Raw genomic sequence first — 14,763 nt, forward strand, 5'->3', positions numbered from 1 at the left:
TAAGAGAGCGCTGAAGAAGCCCTCGTCGGGAACCATTGGTGAAGCCATGGTTGTCATATTTATTAACTAGGTTGGGCGGGCAACAACCCCCGCTGCCCGGGTCAGGCAGAGGGGGAATATAATAATTAAGTGGACAACTATAGTTAAGTTGTACACTTGCACATTAATAAATAATATTAATAATAATAAAATATGCAAAAATTAAAAGAAATTAATAATAATAATTAAGCCTAAGACTTAGCTTTGCTGGATGTAGACTGGCTGGGCCGGAACCCCGATGCACGCTGTGCAGGCCCCCGCGGAGAAGACACACACGGCACGAACTGCAACTCACAAACACACACGATTAGCGTGCAGAATCGCGAAACACAGCACAGGTGCTAACTAACACGATCGTAAAACCGGGTAATTAACACAGATAATAACTAAGCTACGTTCCGCGAAGGAACGTAACAGGTGCGAGACTCAAAGAGTCCCGAACAATAGCGCGCGATAACAATAGCTAGCCCAGGTGGCCTGAGCAGATAGTGCGATAACGCAGGTAATAAAAATATTCGAAGGAGGACAGATAACGCGGCACGTGTGCTCGCGCTGCCTGCCTGAATCGAACTCATATATTTTTCTCGTGGACCCGCTCAATCTCTGTGTTGTTAATGATTAGTAAAATAATAAATAATTATTGAGCAGTGTAATAGCTTGTTGGACTCGGCTCCTATTGAGCAAAGAAATATTTGTTTTATTTGAATAACACTGCTTCTATTGAGCAGTGTTATTCCCCTGATAATAACATATAATACTTTTCTAATGGGTTTCATCCTACTGTAATTTTTTTTGGTTTTAAAAATTATCGACCCTGGTCTATAGAGGCAATGTTTCGGAAAAACCCTCAAATTTGTATTTTAATTATAACAGTACTCCAATTGAGATGTACGGTATGTTATTTAAAATTATTAAAACAGAGTTTGCTTTTTTCTATATTTACTTCAAAGACAGTCAATTCAGGTGGTCTCTTGACATTGAATCATAAAAATATTCTAAATTATTTAAGAAAGTGCGTACTATTGCCAAGTCAATGCTTATAGTTGAGAGAAATAATTAAAAATGCATCAAATAAAATAAAAATGACTTGGAAAGTTATTACACAGTAAACAATACTAAAATCCACTCTGAGCAGGAAATAGCTTCTGCTTTTGAGAATTTTTTTCTGACATTCCAGTTTCTAATACAAGCACTATTGTCTCCTCCACCAGTGTTGCTGAGCCACTTCTTTTGGAAAATATTAAAGAATGTAAGTAAACAAAATTTCAAATTCAATGTTGTTAGCCCCGCAGAAATAATTAAAACTTTCAGATCTTTAGAAATGAAAAAAAAACTGCTAATATATATCTATAAAAGTTCTAAAAAAGCTATTAAAAAATAAGTTCAGTAATTGACGTCATATCACCATATCTAGCAATAGTTTTTAATAGCTGTATTGAACATTGCGTGTTTCCTGACTTTAGTAAAATATAGTAAAATTACACCAATATTTTAATCACTTCTGACCCGAATAACTACTGTCCTGTGTCGGTGTTGCCTACCTTAGTAAAATTTTTGGAAAAATTATTTTAAGCCAAATGCTTACTGACTTTAAGACTTTTAAGTTTATTTCTTAATTATTTTATCAAACTACACACTATCATTACAGAATATTCCAATGCGATAGAGATATATACATACATTATTACATTTTACATTTTTATATTTAAATTTTATAACATATTATATATATTTCGTGAATTCACCCTAAGTGCAACAAAATAGATCCGTCTGTGAGGCTATTTCCTTAACTGTACGAAGAGCACGAGTCATCGCTGCCTGGCTTAACAAGTTGATGTGCGCGGACGGCACCATCAGCAACGGCGGCCGACGTCGGCGCCATACGTACCTATCCGGAACATCATAATGCAGTCTGCCCAATATATCCGGATTATGCACCTTCCCTCTTAAGACTTTAAATAGATATGAAATCAGCGTCAGGTCCCTTCTAACCCTCAGCTCGCTATATCCTACTATACCTGAAATAAATAATGTGGGGTACATAAGCGGATAAAAAGGGTAAAACCGAGCCTAATGTACAGGTAACGTGTAAATTTGTTTTGTATACGCTCTAACATTATACTATACTTGGCTTCATGATGCGCCCAGATAACGGCGCTATATTCTAACTAGCTTCTAACCAAAGCGTTATATAAATTAATAATAGCCTTAATATTTGAAAAACCACGAGCCATACGCAATATAAACCCCAAATTCCGAAAAGCTTTCATACAAACCTTCGTGACATGATCACAAAACGTCAAGTTGGCATTGAGACTCACTCCAAGATCCTTGACTTCTGATACCCTGGCCATCTGCGCTCCATCTACGTGGAAGTTATACAATGTTGCGTTACGAGCTTTGAAGAAAGTAATAACTAAACGTTTGGAGGTGTTAAACTGCAACAAATTGTTTTTACTCCAAGCTACAACCCTGTCGATGTCACTTTGTAATTTCTCACAGTGAATCTTTCCTTTTATTGGTAATGATAGTTTAAGATCATCGGCGAAGAGCAAGCACTTCGCGTACTGAACTACCTTACCTTAGGAAGATCATTAATCATCAGAATAAACCCTAATGGTCCCAGATTACTGCCTTGAATTACACCGGATCTGGTAAAATAGGGCTTTGATGTAGATCCAGCATAATTTACATACTGCTGTCTATCAGCCATGTAGCTGGCCATGAAGTTTAATAGATGTGGTGTGAATCCAAATTCTGCTAATTTTTTTATAAGCACATCCTTGTGGACTAAATCAAATGCTTTTTTAAAATCAAAGTAGGCCGCATCGACCTGTCCACCACCATCAACTACTGGGATTATATCTACCATATGGGTTAATAGATTGCTTGTGGTATTTCGTTGTGGTTTAAACCCATGTTGCACATCTGATAAGTAGAATTGTACCTGTGCTAAAATGCAGTATTGAATTGTAGACTCAAAAACCTTTGCTGTTGCTGGCACGGCTTGGACACTTCCTCTTCCTAATTCATATAAATGATCTACCTAACCTGGTAGAAAAAAAACAAAAGGTAGTACCTATTGTTTCCGGAGGTCAGAGGTAACACGCTTCAGATACTCGTATGGATCTGTGGTGTGTACGTGTCTAATCACAATTCCACAAGGCTTCCTAACAGTATCTCCATGGTTCTCTTATGGATACATCATGGGTCCGTGGTTATCCAAGTTTATGACATGATTAGTTCAGAGGTACCACTCTCCAGATATTCATACGGATCTGTGGCATCTACGTGTCTACTCACGATTCCACAAGGCGTCTCAACGGTATCTCTGATGGATACATCAAGCATACGTGGTTATCACAAATGTATGACGCTGTTAGCCTGAGCTACCACCGCCAGAGGTACCACGTTTCAGGCACTTTTCTCGTAGGACTCCCTCGTGGATTTATAAAAGATATTCGTCTGGTTTTTTTTTGAATTATTGAATAGAGGCACTTCCCTTTACTCTGATTATCCTCACACTGAGTCTTAGTGTGGCTGCAGTGACAGCCTTTCTCATATGATTGATGGAATGGGCTGGGTGTGTTGTGCAATAGGATCTCGGTGAGTGGGTAATTCGTTTTCCGCCGATACAGTCTCAGGTACATTGGTCTTCCCGCCCTTAAGCGTCGCTGTATCATGCGAATACTGCGCAAGATATTATGTAACATCACATGTCGTTCTGCACTACGCATTGCAGCGCACTCGTTACAGTCAAATTAAGAGAGAAGTAGACTTGAATCCTTTATCTTCGCTTCGGTAGATAAAGCACATAAGTGCACCGACATTTTCTGCACCGTCTCCATCATTTGAATCAAGAAATGACTTGGTATCCCTCCCATCTGATTTCCATAATATGGGTATGCTTGCAGTCCTTGTGACCCTGCTTCCAATGGCGTATTGTTATCTACCAATGGTCTCTTCTGCTGGATGTTGGTTGGTCGCAGTTGATCTGGTCGTATCCCACTTCTGATGACGAGGAAAGAACCTCTGTATTGTTTTTAAAAGTGTGACGTCATTACTGTTGACATCACAATTGCTATCTCGCTGAAGATCACTCATTGGTTCTTCCAAAGAAAACTACACGAGTAAGTATTTTATTACTTTCGTTTATTCAACGGGCAGCGTTACGACGTCCCAGAGAGGTCCTTACCGTACGACAGCCCGAGCACGACTGACTCAAGTGCTAATCCACGTGTTTTGAAATGCGGCCGTATTTATGAGGCTCGGTGCACGTGCACGTGTTTTCAATTCGTGTTGTAGTATTTGCGCCGATATATATATATATATATATATATATATACTATATTATTTCCATTTTTGTCTCTTGCTAAAATTAATGGCGTTTCTGAACTTGGTTTGGCTTTTTATTCCTTCTTGTCTTATTCTGTCCTTTAATCGAATACTTAAAACACTTCATTCTATACTGTTTTGACATACTTACTCTTAAAAATATACATCTAGGTACACATATGACATGTATATTTTGTATAGATATTAATATGATGTAATGAAATATTATGTGCTTGTAATGTTAGAATTTTATTATTATTATATTATGACGTGGAGCTAATGTATTCGCATGCCCTTTTTGGTCTGGCGCACCCCAGTATCAGCTTGATCCATGAGACCGCGTGCAACGCAGAGCTGCTCGAATTGTTGGGGATCCAGTGCTTTGTGAACTGCTCGATCACTTCATTGAGTGTCTTCTACCTCATCTACCACGGGGAGTGTTCCGAAGAACTGTTTGACTTGATTCCTGCCGCTGAATACCACCTTCGCACGACACGCTACAAAATAGAATATCTAACCACTGCCCCCTAGCTGTTCCCGTTAGGTCGCGGTGTCCATGTAGTGAACAAAATGTTGTGATTCAGAACAAAACGAAGCGTTGCATACAATATACTTTGCAAACGTAGGTAGTTCTTTTTTGTCATTACAATTCGCTAATCAATAAATACTCGCGGCCACGATTTTTGCTTGCCGCTATTGAGCGGCGGCGCTCTATTCTTAATAATTATACTTACACACTACCGGAATGTCCGGCATCATTGCTATTTGCTACCAATATTGTACCGATTTTAATCGAATTGTCTGAACATGTTTATTCAAATAGCTCTCAATTTTTTGTTGAGCATCAATTATTGTTGCTGAACTAATTTCACTCTTTTTGAACTCTTTGTAAAAAAGTCAACATAGATAACTACATAGGTATGTACGTACCCACTTTGATGAACCGTAATAAATCAAAGTTATTTGTTCTTGCTATTATAAACTCATCAATCAAAAAGCTGCTGCAAAAAATAACCTACAATATACGAAATATGATAGGAAGGACAAGTTCTAACATATTAACGCAATGGTCGACTACGGAGTGCCTCAGGGCGATTGGCCTGGAGTGTTCAGAGTGTGTCTAGTGGAGATAGATGCTTTTGATAAATATTTCGATGTAAGTAACTTCCTACGGTTTATTTAAAATTGTAGAATTAAATTTAAATAATTATAGTTTAATATAAGTGTATTTTAAGCTTACAAAAAATTTAAATAGGTTCTTGGGCCATATTGGATTCCGAATTAAAATTTTACCATTCTCATTTTTCTTTCTGTTTTAAATTTTTTTTCAAGATCGATGGGTCTTGTTTTAAAAATTTATGCTTAAAAGCACATAACATTTATTTAACATGCCTCTTTCTGTTAAAGAATGTGCTAGGATCATGGCTTTTCCGAAACTAGGCACCAGTATGCGTCGCACTGCAAGAATGGTGGGTGTGACGGTACGAACGGTCCAGAAGGTACGAAGAGACTGGACACCATCTGAGGAGACCTTGTAATGGCAGACCCAGGTGTACCAGTGCCCGAGAAGATCGTTATATTATTTCCACTGAGTTAAGAAATCGCCACCAAAATGCAGTTGAAGTCCAGCAACAGCTACTTCAGACCCGGAGGGACTACATTAGTGACAGTACAGTGAGAAGAAGACTTGCTGAAGCAAATTTGAAACCCCGAAGACCAGCGAGTGGCCCAAAACTCGAGAGACAGCATCGAGTAGCGATACTGCGATACGCCCGTGAACACATGCAGTGGGAAAAAAATTTAATTTGAAAAGTGTGATACTTACTTTTGCAGGCCAGTGTAAGAGACTCAAGAGAGAAACTCTGTTAGCCGAATAGGAGCTACAGGGTAAGTCTCTATGACTGATCTCTTTCTTACCACCGATGCTCATACCTCATAGTTGACTACATAACTGCCTAACCTAGTGACTACTTATACACATATAATAATATATTAGACATTATTCATCAAGTAACGATGTCTATCAAAGTTTCTTAGCTCACAATCGTGAACCTGTCTCAATGATAGTGTAATATGTTATTATAACACCGTAATAAACCTTTAAGAAAGTACCGTATGGGCGCACATTCATCATTCGGAACATATCGTGCGAGTGAGGAACTATCGTTATTTTAATTTTAAATAAGCTTAACGTTTTAACGTCAAAAAGTCAGTAAAGTTAAGACTTAAAGATTATGAAGTTCAAAATAATATATTTAACTTGTGCCGTTGTAGTTGTTACTCTGGGTAATGGTGAGTTTTTATTACATCCCTAGTATTTTTTGCTGCTATTAAAAATCTAAAAAGGATGTTTCTTATAAACCTACCTTATGTTTAAAAAAAATATGTGTGCTCAACAATTACCCCTTTTTTTCTTTTTAAAAATAAACAAACAGTTATATATAGGTATATATACAAACTAAAAGTCACGTAATATTCATGTACTCAAACTGATAGTTACAATGTCAGTACCAAAATCTAATTAATGCTCTAAAATGGATTGAAATTTATTTAGCCGATAGACAACAAATTGTAGAAATAAATAACATAAATGAGAAACTGGAGATGACTACATACAAGTCACCCTATTTAATTAGTAAATTTGGAGTTCCTCAAGGAAGTCTTATTTTACTTTTTTAATTACCCTTACTGTTTTTAATTTATTTGAATGATTTACCCGATGTGATTGACTATAACTGTGTATTATTTGCAGATGACCTATCCATAATTAATCCTGACGAGCATAAAGCGATAAATAATTATAATATGACTATTAATAAAAATTTAGAAACTATATTGACATGGTTTAATGAGAATAATTTATTCGCTAATATGACAAAAACTAAATATATACAATTTTCTAATTATAAAACAATACATAAATCTCTAAATATAACACACAGTGACCAAACGATTAAAGAAACAAACACAATAAAATTTTTAGGCCTTATATTAGATTGCAATTGTAACTGGAAAGCTCAATGTGATACAGTGGCAGGCAAAATAAATAAGTTCGTTTTCGCTTTAAGAAGGCTCAGACAAACTGTATCCTTTAATGCTGCACTTACTGCATACCACGGTTATATTGCGTCAGTTTTACGGTACGGGTTAATACTACGGGGAAACTCCACTAATATTTCAAATGTTTTTCTGGCACAAAAAAAATGTATAAGAGCTTTATGCAATGAATCTAGAATCGTGTAGACCATTATTCAAAAAGCACCGTCTGTTAACGCTTACTGGTTTATATATATTAGAAATTTGTATGTTCATTAAAAAACGTGGTGAACTTTTTAAACCAGCAAAGGACTATTCCATATTAGGATTAAGAGATCCAACTCGCCTTCTGATGCCATACTGTAGAACAGCGCTTCATCAAAATAACGCAAATGTTATGTGTATTAGGGTATTTAACCACCTTCCAAAGAATATTAGAGAGATGCCTAAAACATTAATGCATAAAAAATTAAAATTATGGCTAATAGATAAATGCTTTTATAGTTTAAAAGAATTCTTTAGCCAAAAATAATAGTATTCAAATGTAATTTTTGAGAGGTACCTACAAACTAATGTTTATTTTATATTATATCATTGAATTAAAGCTATGTAATGTGTATTAAGAACGTATAAGTATAATTTAAATGTGATATTCCAATATTGACAATCAAATATTTGTATGCCGAAATATTGGCGAATTGTGCTGTACACCAATTAATTGTTAACAACTATGTTACCACGATTCATACAAATAAATCATTTCATTTCATTTCAAAAAATAACAATTTACTAAGAAATTCGAAAAAGTATTTTGGTTACTTCAAATTGAAGTAACCAAAATACAAAAATGTTTCAACTTACTCAAGTGATGGTGAAAAATAAAGTAAATTTAAAAAAAGAATCAAAATTTTGGGCACAGCAGATGCATTAATTCTCATTTACTGTAAATACATAATGGTATTATGCAAACATTTTATAAAAAAATTACTTCGTTTTGGTATTTAGAAAAATATAAATTTCGAACGACAAGCCTCAAAAAAAAGAGGGGTTCTCAATTACAGGATCTCGAGGCTCAACTATCTCTTAAGGAAGCGAATAAGGAAGGTAGGCCCGGCTTTTTGATCTAATTAGTGTGTAATAAATTATACTTATATAATATAATTAAATAATTAATTATATTAACTCGCCGTGGAGATAGCTGGGGAGGGCCTTTGTTCAGCAATGGACGTTTTTCGGCTGAAGTGAATGTCAGCTTTATTCTCAGATATTAGGAGGACCAGAGTATATTTATTTATTTATTGTTAACATGAACGGCCTATAACCAGTTACACTTATTGACACAGAATATCATATTATTTACAAATAAAATTAAAAATAACATAAAATCCAATTAACAACAAAATTTAAACAATGTTGATACAATACAGGAATCAAAGTCGTCTCAACCGTTGTCAATCGTAGTCTTAAAAAATAACATAACGGATAAGTTAAATAAAACAATTCTTAATAATAATAGCAGAAAAATAATAATAAAATGATAATAGCAATAATAATTCCTATTTGTAACATCGTAAATGTAGTCAAAGTGTCTCACCTCGGGCAAACATTCAAGACTTTCTTCCATCCAGCCGCAAATAAGTCAAAGTCAGGAAAGGCTTCCAGCAGCGCATTGAGGGCAGTGAGGGTGCGCAGAATGGGGGAGCTGGCCCGTGCAACTGTCCGACAGAAAGGGACTACAATATATATAGACTTACCAATTGGAAATCCTATTCAAATATACGAGTACTTAGGGTTGACTTTTGTTCAGGGACTTATACTATCATATTATATACTAGTTCTATCAATGAATTATTAATAGAGATAAGCCGTAAAATAATATGGACTGGTAGTCCATATTATTATTTTTAATTAATTTAATGTAACTAGGTATATTAATAGATCTTAAATTTAGAATGACCTGTTTTTTTTTGTTTAGTTAGCACACAATTCATTCGGGTATTGGGCGGAGCCCCTACTTCAATACTGCAGTTTCCAATAATTGCCCAACTCCTGCTGGATCCCTGGGGCACGGAGCAATACTCCCAGCACTGCGCTGGTGTTATTTTGACTTCGAAGCATATTCTGTCTGCTGCACACTGCTTTCAGTTTAACAGCGAAACCGGGAAGAAGTGAGTATAATAAATATTTTTTAATAACATTATGTTACAACCCACTGTTGTTGTTTCAAGGAACTTTCTACCACGTACTACAAAACTATGGTATTATCTCATAGTGACATGTAGGTACCTCCTATGGTCTTTACGGCTGTGATCATCACCATTGTGCTACTCGTATGCTGTTTGCTCTCATTGTCTATAAAAAACAAATAAAATCAGTCTGTGTATCGACTCTCTGCAACTTGTGGGTAAGTGGTAAGAAAGCATGTAACATGGCCGTGAACGTGGCAAATGTCATTGGGCCATCCACGCGAGTTGCTGACTCTCGCCATGTCAGTTGACAGTTCGTCCGCTCAGTTATTACCTAACGTACCACTGTGTTCCTTGGTGCACCGTAGAGTCACCTCAAAGACCACTGCTTCCACGGATTGGTGACATTTGTAATGGTTAATCCATACATATAAATAAAATTGGAGTGTCAGTTTGTAATATTGAAATAACCGTTTTTACTACCTGTGTATAATATATAATATATATATATTCATTCAGCACAGTACCTAAGCACCGCCACACTTTTGGAGTGAGTCCTCACATTGTAGCCTTTCTTTCTTGTTATAGCAGTTGTCTTGACTCACTCATATTGGAAGATGGTGTCCAACAGTAATTGTATGTTTAGCCCGTGCCTGCTGGTTGCACCTACTGCTATCGGGAGTCATGTTGGTAATTTGCGCTCTTTGAAGTGACCAATTTGTGTCTTGTCTTGCAATTAATCTACACAAGTACCTATATAAGTTATTTTGTAATACTTATTGTGAGTACGTTTGTTGTCCCAAATAAAAAAGTATCAAAAGAATACATTTACCAATGCTAAGTAAGGTGAGACAGTGGCTCAAACTATTATCAAAGTATTTATCTTTTATTAGAAACGTTTGCCTGAAAAAAGTAGGGTGAAAGTGAACTTGATTTCTTTATATATCAAAGTAAAATAAACCTTATTCAAATAGGCTTAAAGTAAACGCTTCTGAATCTAAATGCATCCAATAAAATATACAATCATTCATTAACTATAATAGGTCGACCTGGGACCACAAGCAACACCCGTTCACGAATTGACGGATGGATCAGCCATCGTTCCCTTCGCACATATTTGAGGGAAGGAGACGACCTGGCACTCGACGCCACCGCAAGCAATGCTATTTAGTGAGCATGAGGAACCATGTTATAGCATACCTCAAAATTATAAAATATGCAATTACAGTGGATTCTTTACTTATCATATATATATATATATATATATATATATATATATATATATATATATATATAATTTTATTAAAAGATTGCACACTGTGACAAATCACAGTGTTAATATGTTAATATGGGAAGTGAATTTTGTATTTTACTGAGTCTCGTTTTGAAATTGAATTGAATGAAAACACTTCGCCTTATGTTTGTTATTTTGTAGCGAAATATGTAATATTGGTGTTATATGATTTAAGTATAGAAATCTTAGCAATAATTATTTTCCATAGTTATACATTTCCACAATTTTGGAGGATTCGCGTTGGATCAACATATAGAAATCGAGGAGGAGTCCTGCACAAAGTCAAGACTATAATTCCACACGCTGAGTTTGATAAATATTACTTCACCAACGACATAGCTGTAGTAGTTGCTGCTAAGAGGTTTACTTTTGGAAACACAATACGGCAGGGTACAATTACCAAAAAACAGACTAATATAGTACCATTCTCGCTGTGTACATTAGTGGGATGGGGTGTGACAAAGGTTAGTACACTTTGTGGTGTTCTTTGTGAAGCCATCAAGTCAATCACCTATAGCTTCAAGTGCTAATTAGTGAGGAGTTAGCGCTGCATATAGATTAGACGTCGCTTTATTGCGTCTTCTATCGCATTTTCATCATCACCGTTTCAAGACCATCATCATCAGCTCTTTTTTCATGAATAACCAAACTGTGGAATATACTTCCATGCTATTTGTACCTACAAATTAACGTTTATTAATTTAACGTAAATTACGATATCTTTTTATTCTTCTGGTGTTGCAGTAGAATAAATCAGCAGTGATCAATGACTATCAGGGTACATGATTCAGTATATTACGATGTCATTATATTAATACTCTTATCTATGTGATGATCACAGAAAAATAATGCAGGTATTTATTACCTTTATTCGTGTAAATTCAAGTGACGTTGACAAATGACAGATAACACAAAGAGCTCTTAAATTTTAGGTTGGTGGGCAACAATCGGACCAGCTTCAATACGTAACAATGTTTACAGTTGATCAAGACGAGTGCCGATATCGTTATAAATCAATCGGCTCAAGAATATCTGACTCTATGATGTGCGCCGGTCGTCTAGACGTGGATGGTATAGACGCCTGTTTCGGTGATTCTGGAGGTCCTTTAATTTACAAAGGAGTAGTGGCGGGCCTAGTATCATTCGGGTATACGTGCGGTAACCGCAACTATCCTGGCGTTTACACAAAGGTGTCCCATTACATTGACTGGATTGTGTATGTTGTCAGTAAAAATAAATAAACTTAGTTTTTATAAAACAAATGTTTTATTGTAAATCCCGGGCGTTACACTAGACAGCGTCGAACATCTAAAGTTAGAAAAAAAATGGTAACATAGGACAATTATTTGTACATAATTATTACAAATTTTAAATGATTCTTATTACTGAAGGTGTCATAATATATTATAATCAGTCCCAATGATCTATCATCCAAGAGACGATCGGTCCTACGCCGTCCTCATCCAACGTATTCCGGCGATCTTGACCAGATCGTCGGTCTATGTGACTTTGGTCCTACTACTCAAATTCACGTAAGAACATGTATTATTTGTATTCGTTAAGCAGCACATGGAAGTCAGCAAATGATGGGACAGCTACCAGAAGCTCGAATTACTGCTCAAAAACCATTTCAGTCCAGCGGGGTCGATTATGCTGGCCCTGTAAATATTTGGACAACTAAGGGCCGAAGTCATCATGCAACTAAAGGCTATATTTGCCACTTTGTATGTATAGCCACTCGAGCAGTCCATTTGGAGGCTGTAAGCGACATGACACCTGAAAGTTTTTTGGCGGCCTTCAAGCGATTTGTATCCAGGAGAGGTCAAATTCGTGATTTGTGGAGCGATAATGGAACCACCTTTGTAGGCAGTGCTAAAGAACTAAAACAACTATTTGATACGGAAAGGTCGAGCATAGCTTCCGAGATAGTTGACTTTCAAGAAAGTCAACTATCTCGTGCCGTTTGTCACTTGTGACAAACGGCACGAATTGGCATTTCATACCTCCCATTCTCCAAATTTTGAAGGATTATGGGAGGCAGGTGTGAAATCTACTAAGCACCATCTGAAAAGGGTGGTTGGCAACAACACATTGATATTTGAGGAAATGACAACTGTGCTATGTCAAATTGAGTCGTGCCTGAATTCAAGGCCTATTTCCCAAATTTCTTGCAATCCAGAAGACGCTGCTCCAATGACATCTGGAAATTTTCTGGTAGGTGAACCGCTAGTTTCTGCGCCAGACTTAAATTATGAACACTTTTTCATAAATTCGCTTAAACGTTGGCAACTCACTCAAATGATGTTGCAGGATTTTTGGCGTCAGTGGTCTTTAGAAAATCTTAGTCAAATGCAGCATAGGTATAAGTGGAGCCACTGTTCTCCTGAACCCAAACTTGGAGACATTGTGCTTGTGAAGGAGGATGTTCTTCCTCCGGGTAAATGGTTTTATGGTTTTTGCCAGTAGCTACACAAGTTTAAGCTTACGATTTTTTATATAGGTACTCTTATACTAGGCATATGTTTTTTGTTAACGTATTTTTAGTCGTAAGTTGTTAAGTACTATGTTGTTTTTTTTGGGTTTCGCCTTTTTATTTGTTTTTTGTTATGTGTTATTATTTATTTAGATAACCCTCACATTGTATCGTGGTGGGCGGTTTATATGTTATTGCAAATACTGCATACTACTTAAAATATTTTTTATTCTAAGGGTCTAGTATATTGTCTAGTGCTTTAAGTATTTGATTCTTACTAAAGTAATGGACATTAAAACCTATGTCCATGGTGGGCGGAATGTTTAGTTCATAAAACACTCAAGAGATTATATGACATGAGATTCTGTAACGTGCTATTACTATTTTGTCATGTTTAGTTAGGTCAGCCAATTTAATTTGGTTATATGACCCAGACCCGACTCAGACTGAAACTCAGACGCTTAAGCTTGTATGAGTTCATACTATTCGTTCATCAATAAAGGAGACAACTCTGAGACTACTGATATCTGAACACTTATTAAGATCTTCATTAGGTACATAAATTAATGTACATATTTAATTCATCTGCATTAGAAGTTTGTCATTGAAGGTTATTAAATTAAATTAACTGTTTTTTGTCAATGGTCAACAGGTTGGAAAAACTGTTAAATCGTCAGCGGGTTTTGAAAAATCGGTTAATGCATTTATTAATCATTTAGGTTATTATTAGGTTCATACTTGATAAATTCTGCATTTCTCTGTCCCCATCTGCAGGCCTATTGCGTATCTCAGATAACAGGTAATAGTGATGATCACTTGACGAAGTGTACATCAGTTAGTTGTCAAACATCACTATCCGTATTGACTATCGTCAGTGGACAACTGTGATGACGTCATGAGCACCTAAAAACTGTGATAGTCATTAGTCACCGTAACACATTTTGACAGTCGTTTTCGTATAGATAATTAATTTGATATTTGCGATCGTGTAAGCAAGTGGACATCAAAGTGATAATCATTTATTATTCCTTGAAGGGCACTGCTAAATGGTAGTGTTTTATAGCTTATAGTGATTAACACCGAAGCTGTTATATTAGTGAAATTTTAAAGTTTATTTAAGTCGACTTTTGTAGTTTTTTATTGTGTTTATTCTGGGAGAATTAAATTCGTACCTGTATATAATTACGGCATTTGCCGAAGAAAAGCGCTTTTGCAAATGGAAAGACAATGAGTTCTTGGCTTATATTAACATTCCTTGAATGATTTACTAGTACGTCATTTATGGCTTTGGGAAAGAAATTGTGCATTCTGTTAGTTATTAGGTACGTTTCAATATAACAAATTAACTGTTAAAGATTTATATATTATAAAGGAATCAATGTTTATAAGGTGTATATTTT

At 35.9% G+C, this 14,763-nt stretch overlaps 1 protein-coding gene across 1 annotated transcript; it reads left to right on the top strand.

The window, feature by feature from the left end:
• Window positions 1–925: 925 nt before the first annotated feature.
• On the top strand, window positions 926–13,520 carry LOC126975806 (trypsin CFT-1-like). Its single transcript, XM_050823836.1, has 5 exons — window positions 926–932; window positions 9,386–9,578; window positions 11,099–11,354; window positions 11,823–12,106; window positions 13,517–13,520. The coding sequence occupies exons 1-5, from the start codon at window positions 926–928 to the stop codon at window positions 13,518–13,520; spliced, it is 744 nt and encodes a 247-aa protein (XP_050679793.1).
• Window positions 13,521–14,763: the final 1,243 nt, after the last annotated feature.

This window comes from Leptidea sinapis, chromosome 37, assembly GCF_905404315.1.
Source record: "Leptidea sinapis chromosome 37, ilLepSina1.1, whole genome shotgun sequence".
Classification (NCBI taxonomy): domain Eukaryota; kingdom Metazoa; phylum Arthropoda; class Insecta; order Lepidoptera; family Pieridae; genus Leptidea; species Leptidea sinapis.

What these genes read in the sequence shown, in the direction of transcription:
- LOC126975806 (XM_050823836.1), top strand. An exon ending in AACAGCGAAACCGGGAAGAA is followed by an intron (nt 9,579 to 11,098) that starts GTGAGTATAATA and finishes TATTTTCCATAG; the next exon opens with TTATACATTTCCACAATTTT. An exon ending in TGGGATGGGGTGTGACAAAG is followed by an intron (nt 11,355 to 11,822) that starts GTTAGTACACTT and finishes CTTAAATTTTAG; the next exon opens with GTTGGTGGGCAACAATCGGA.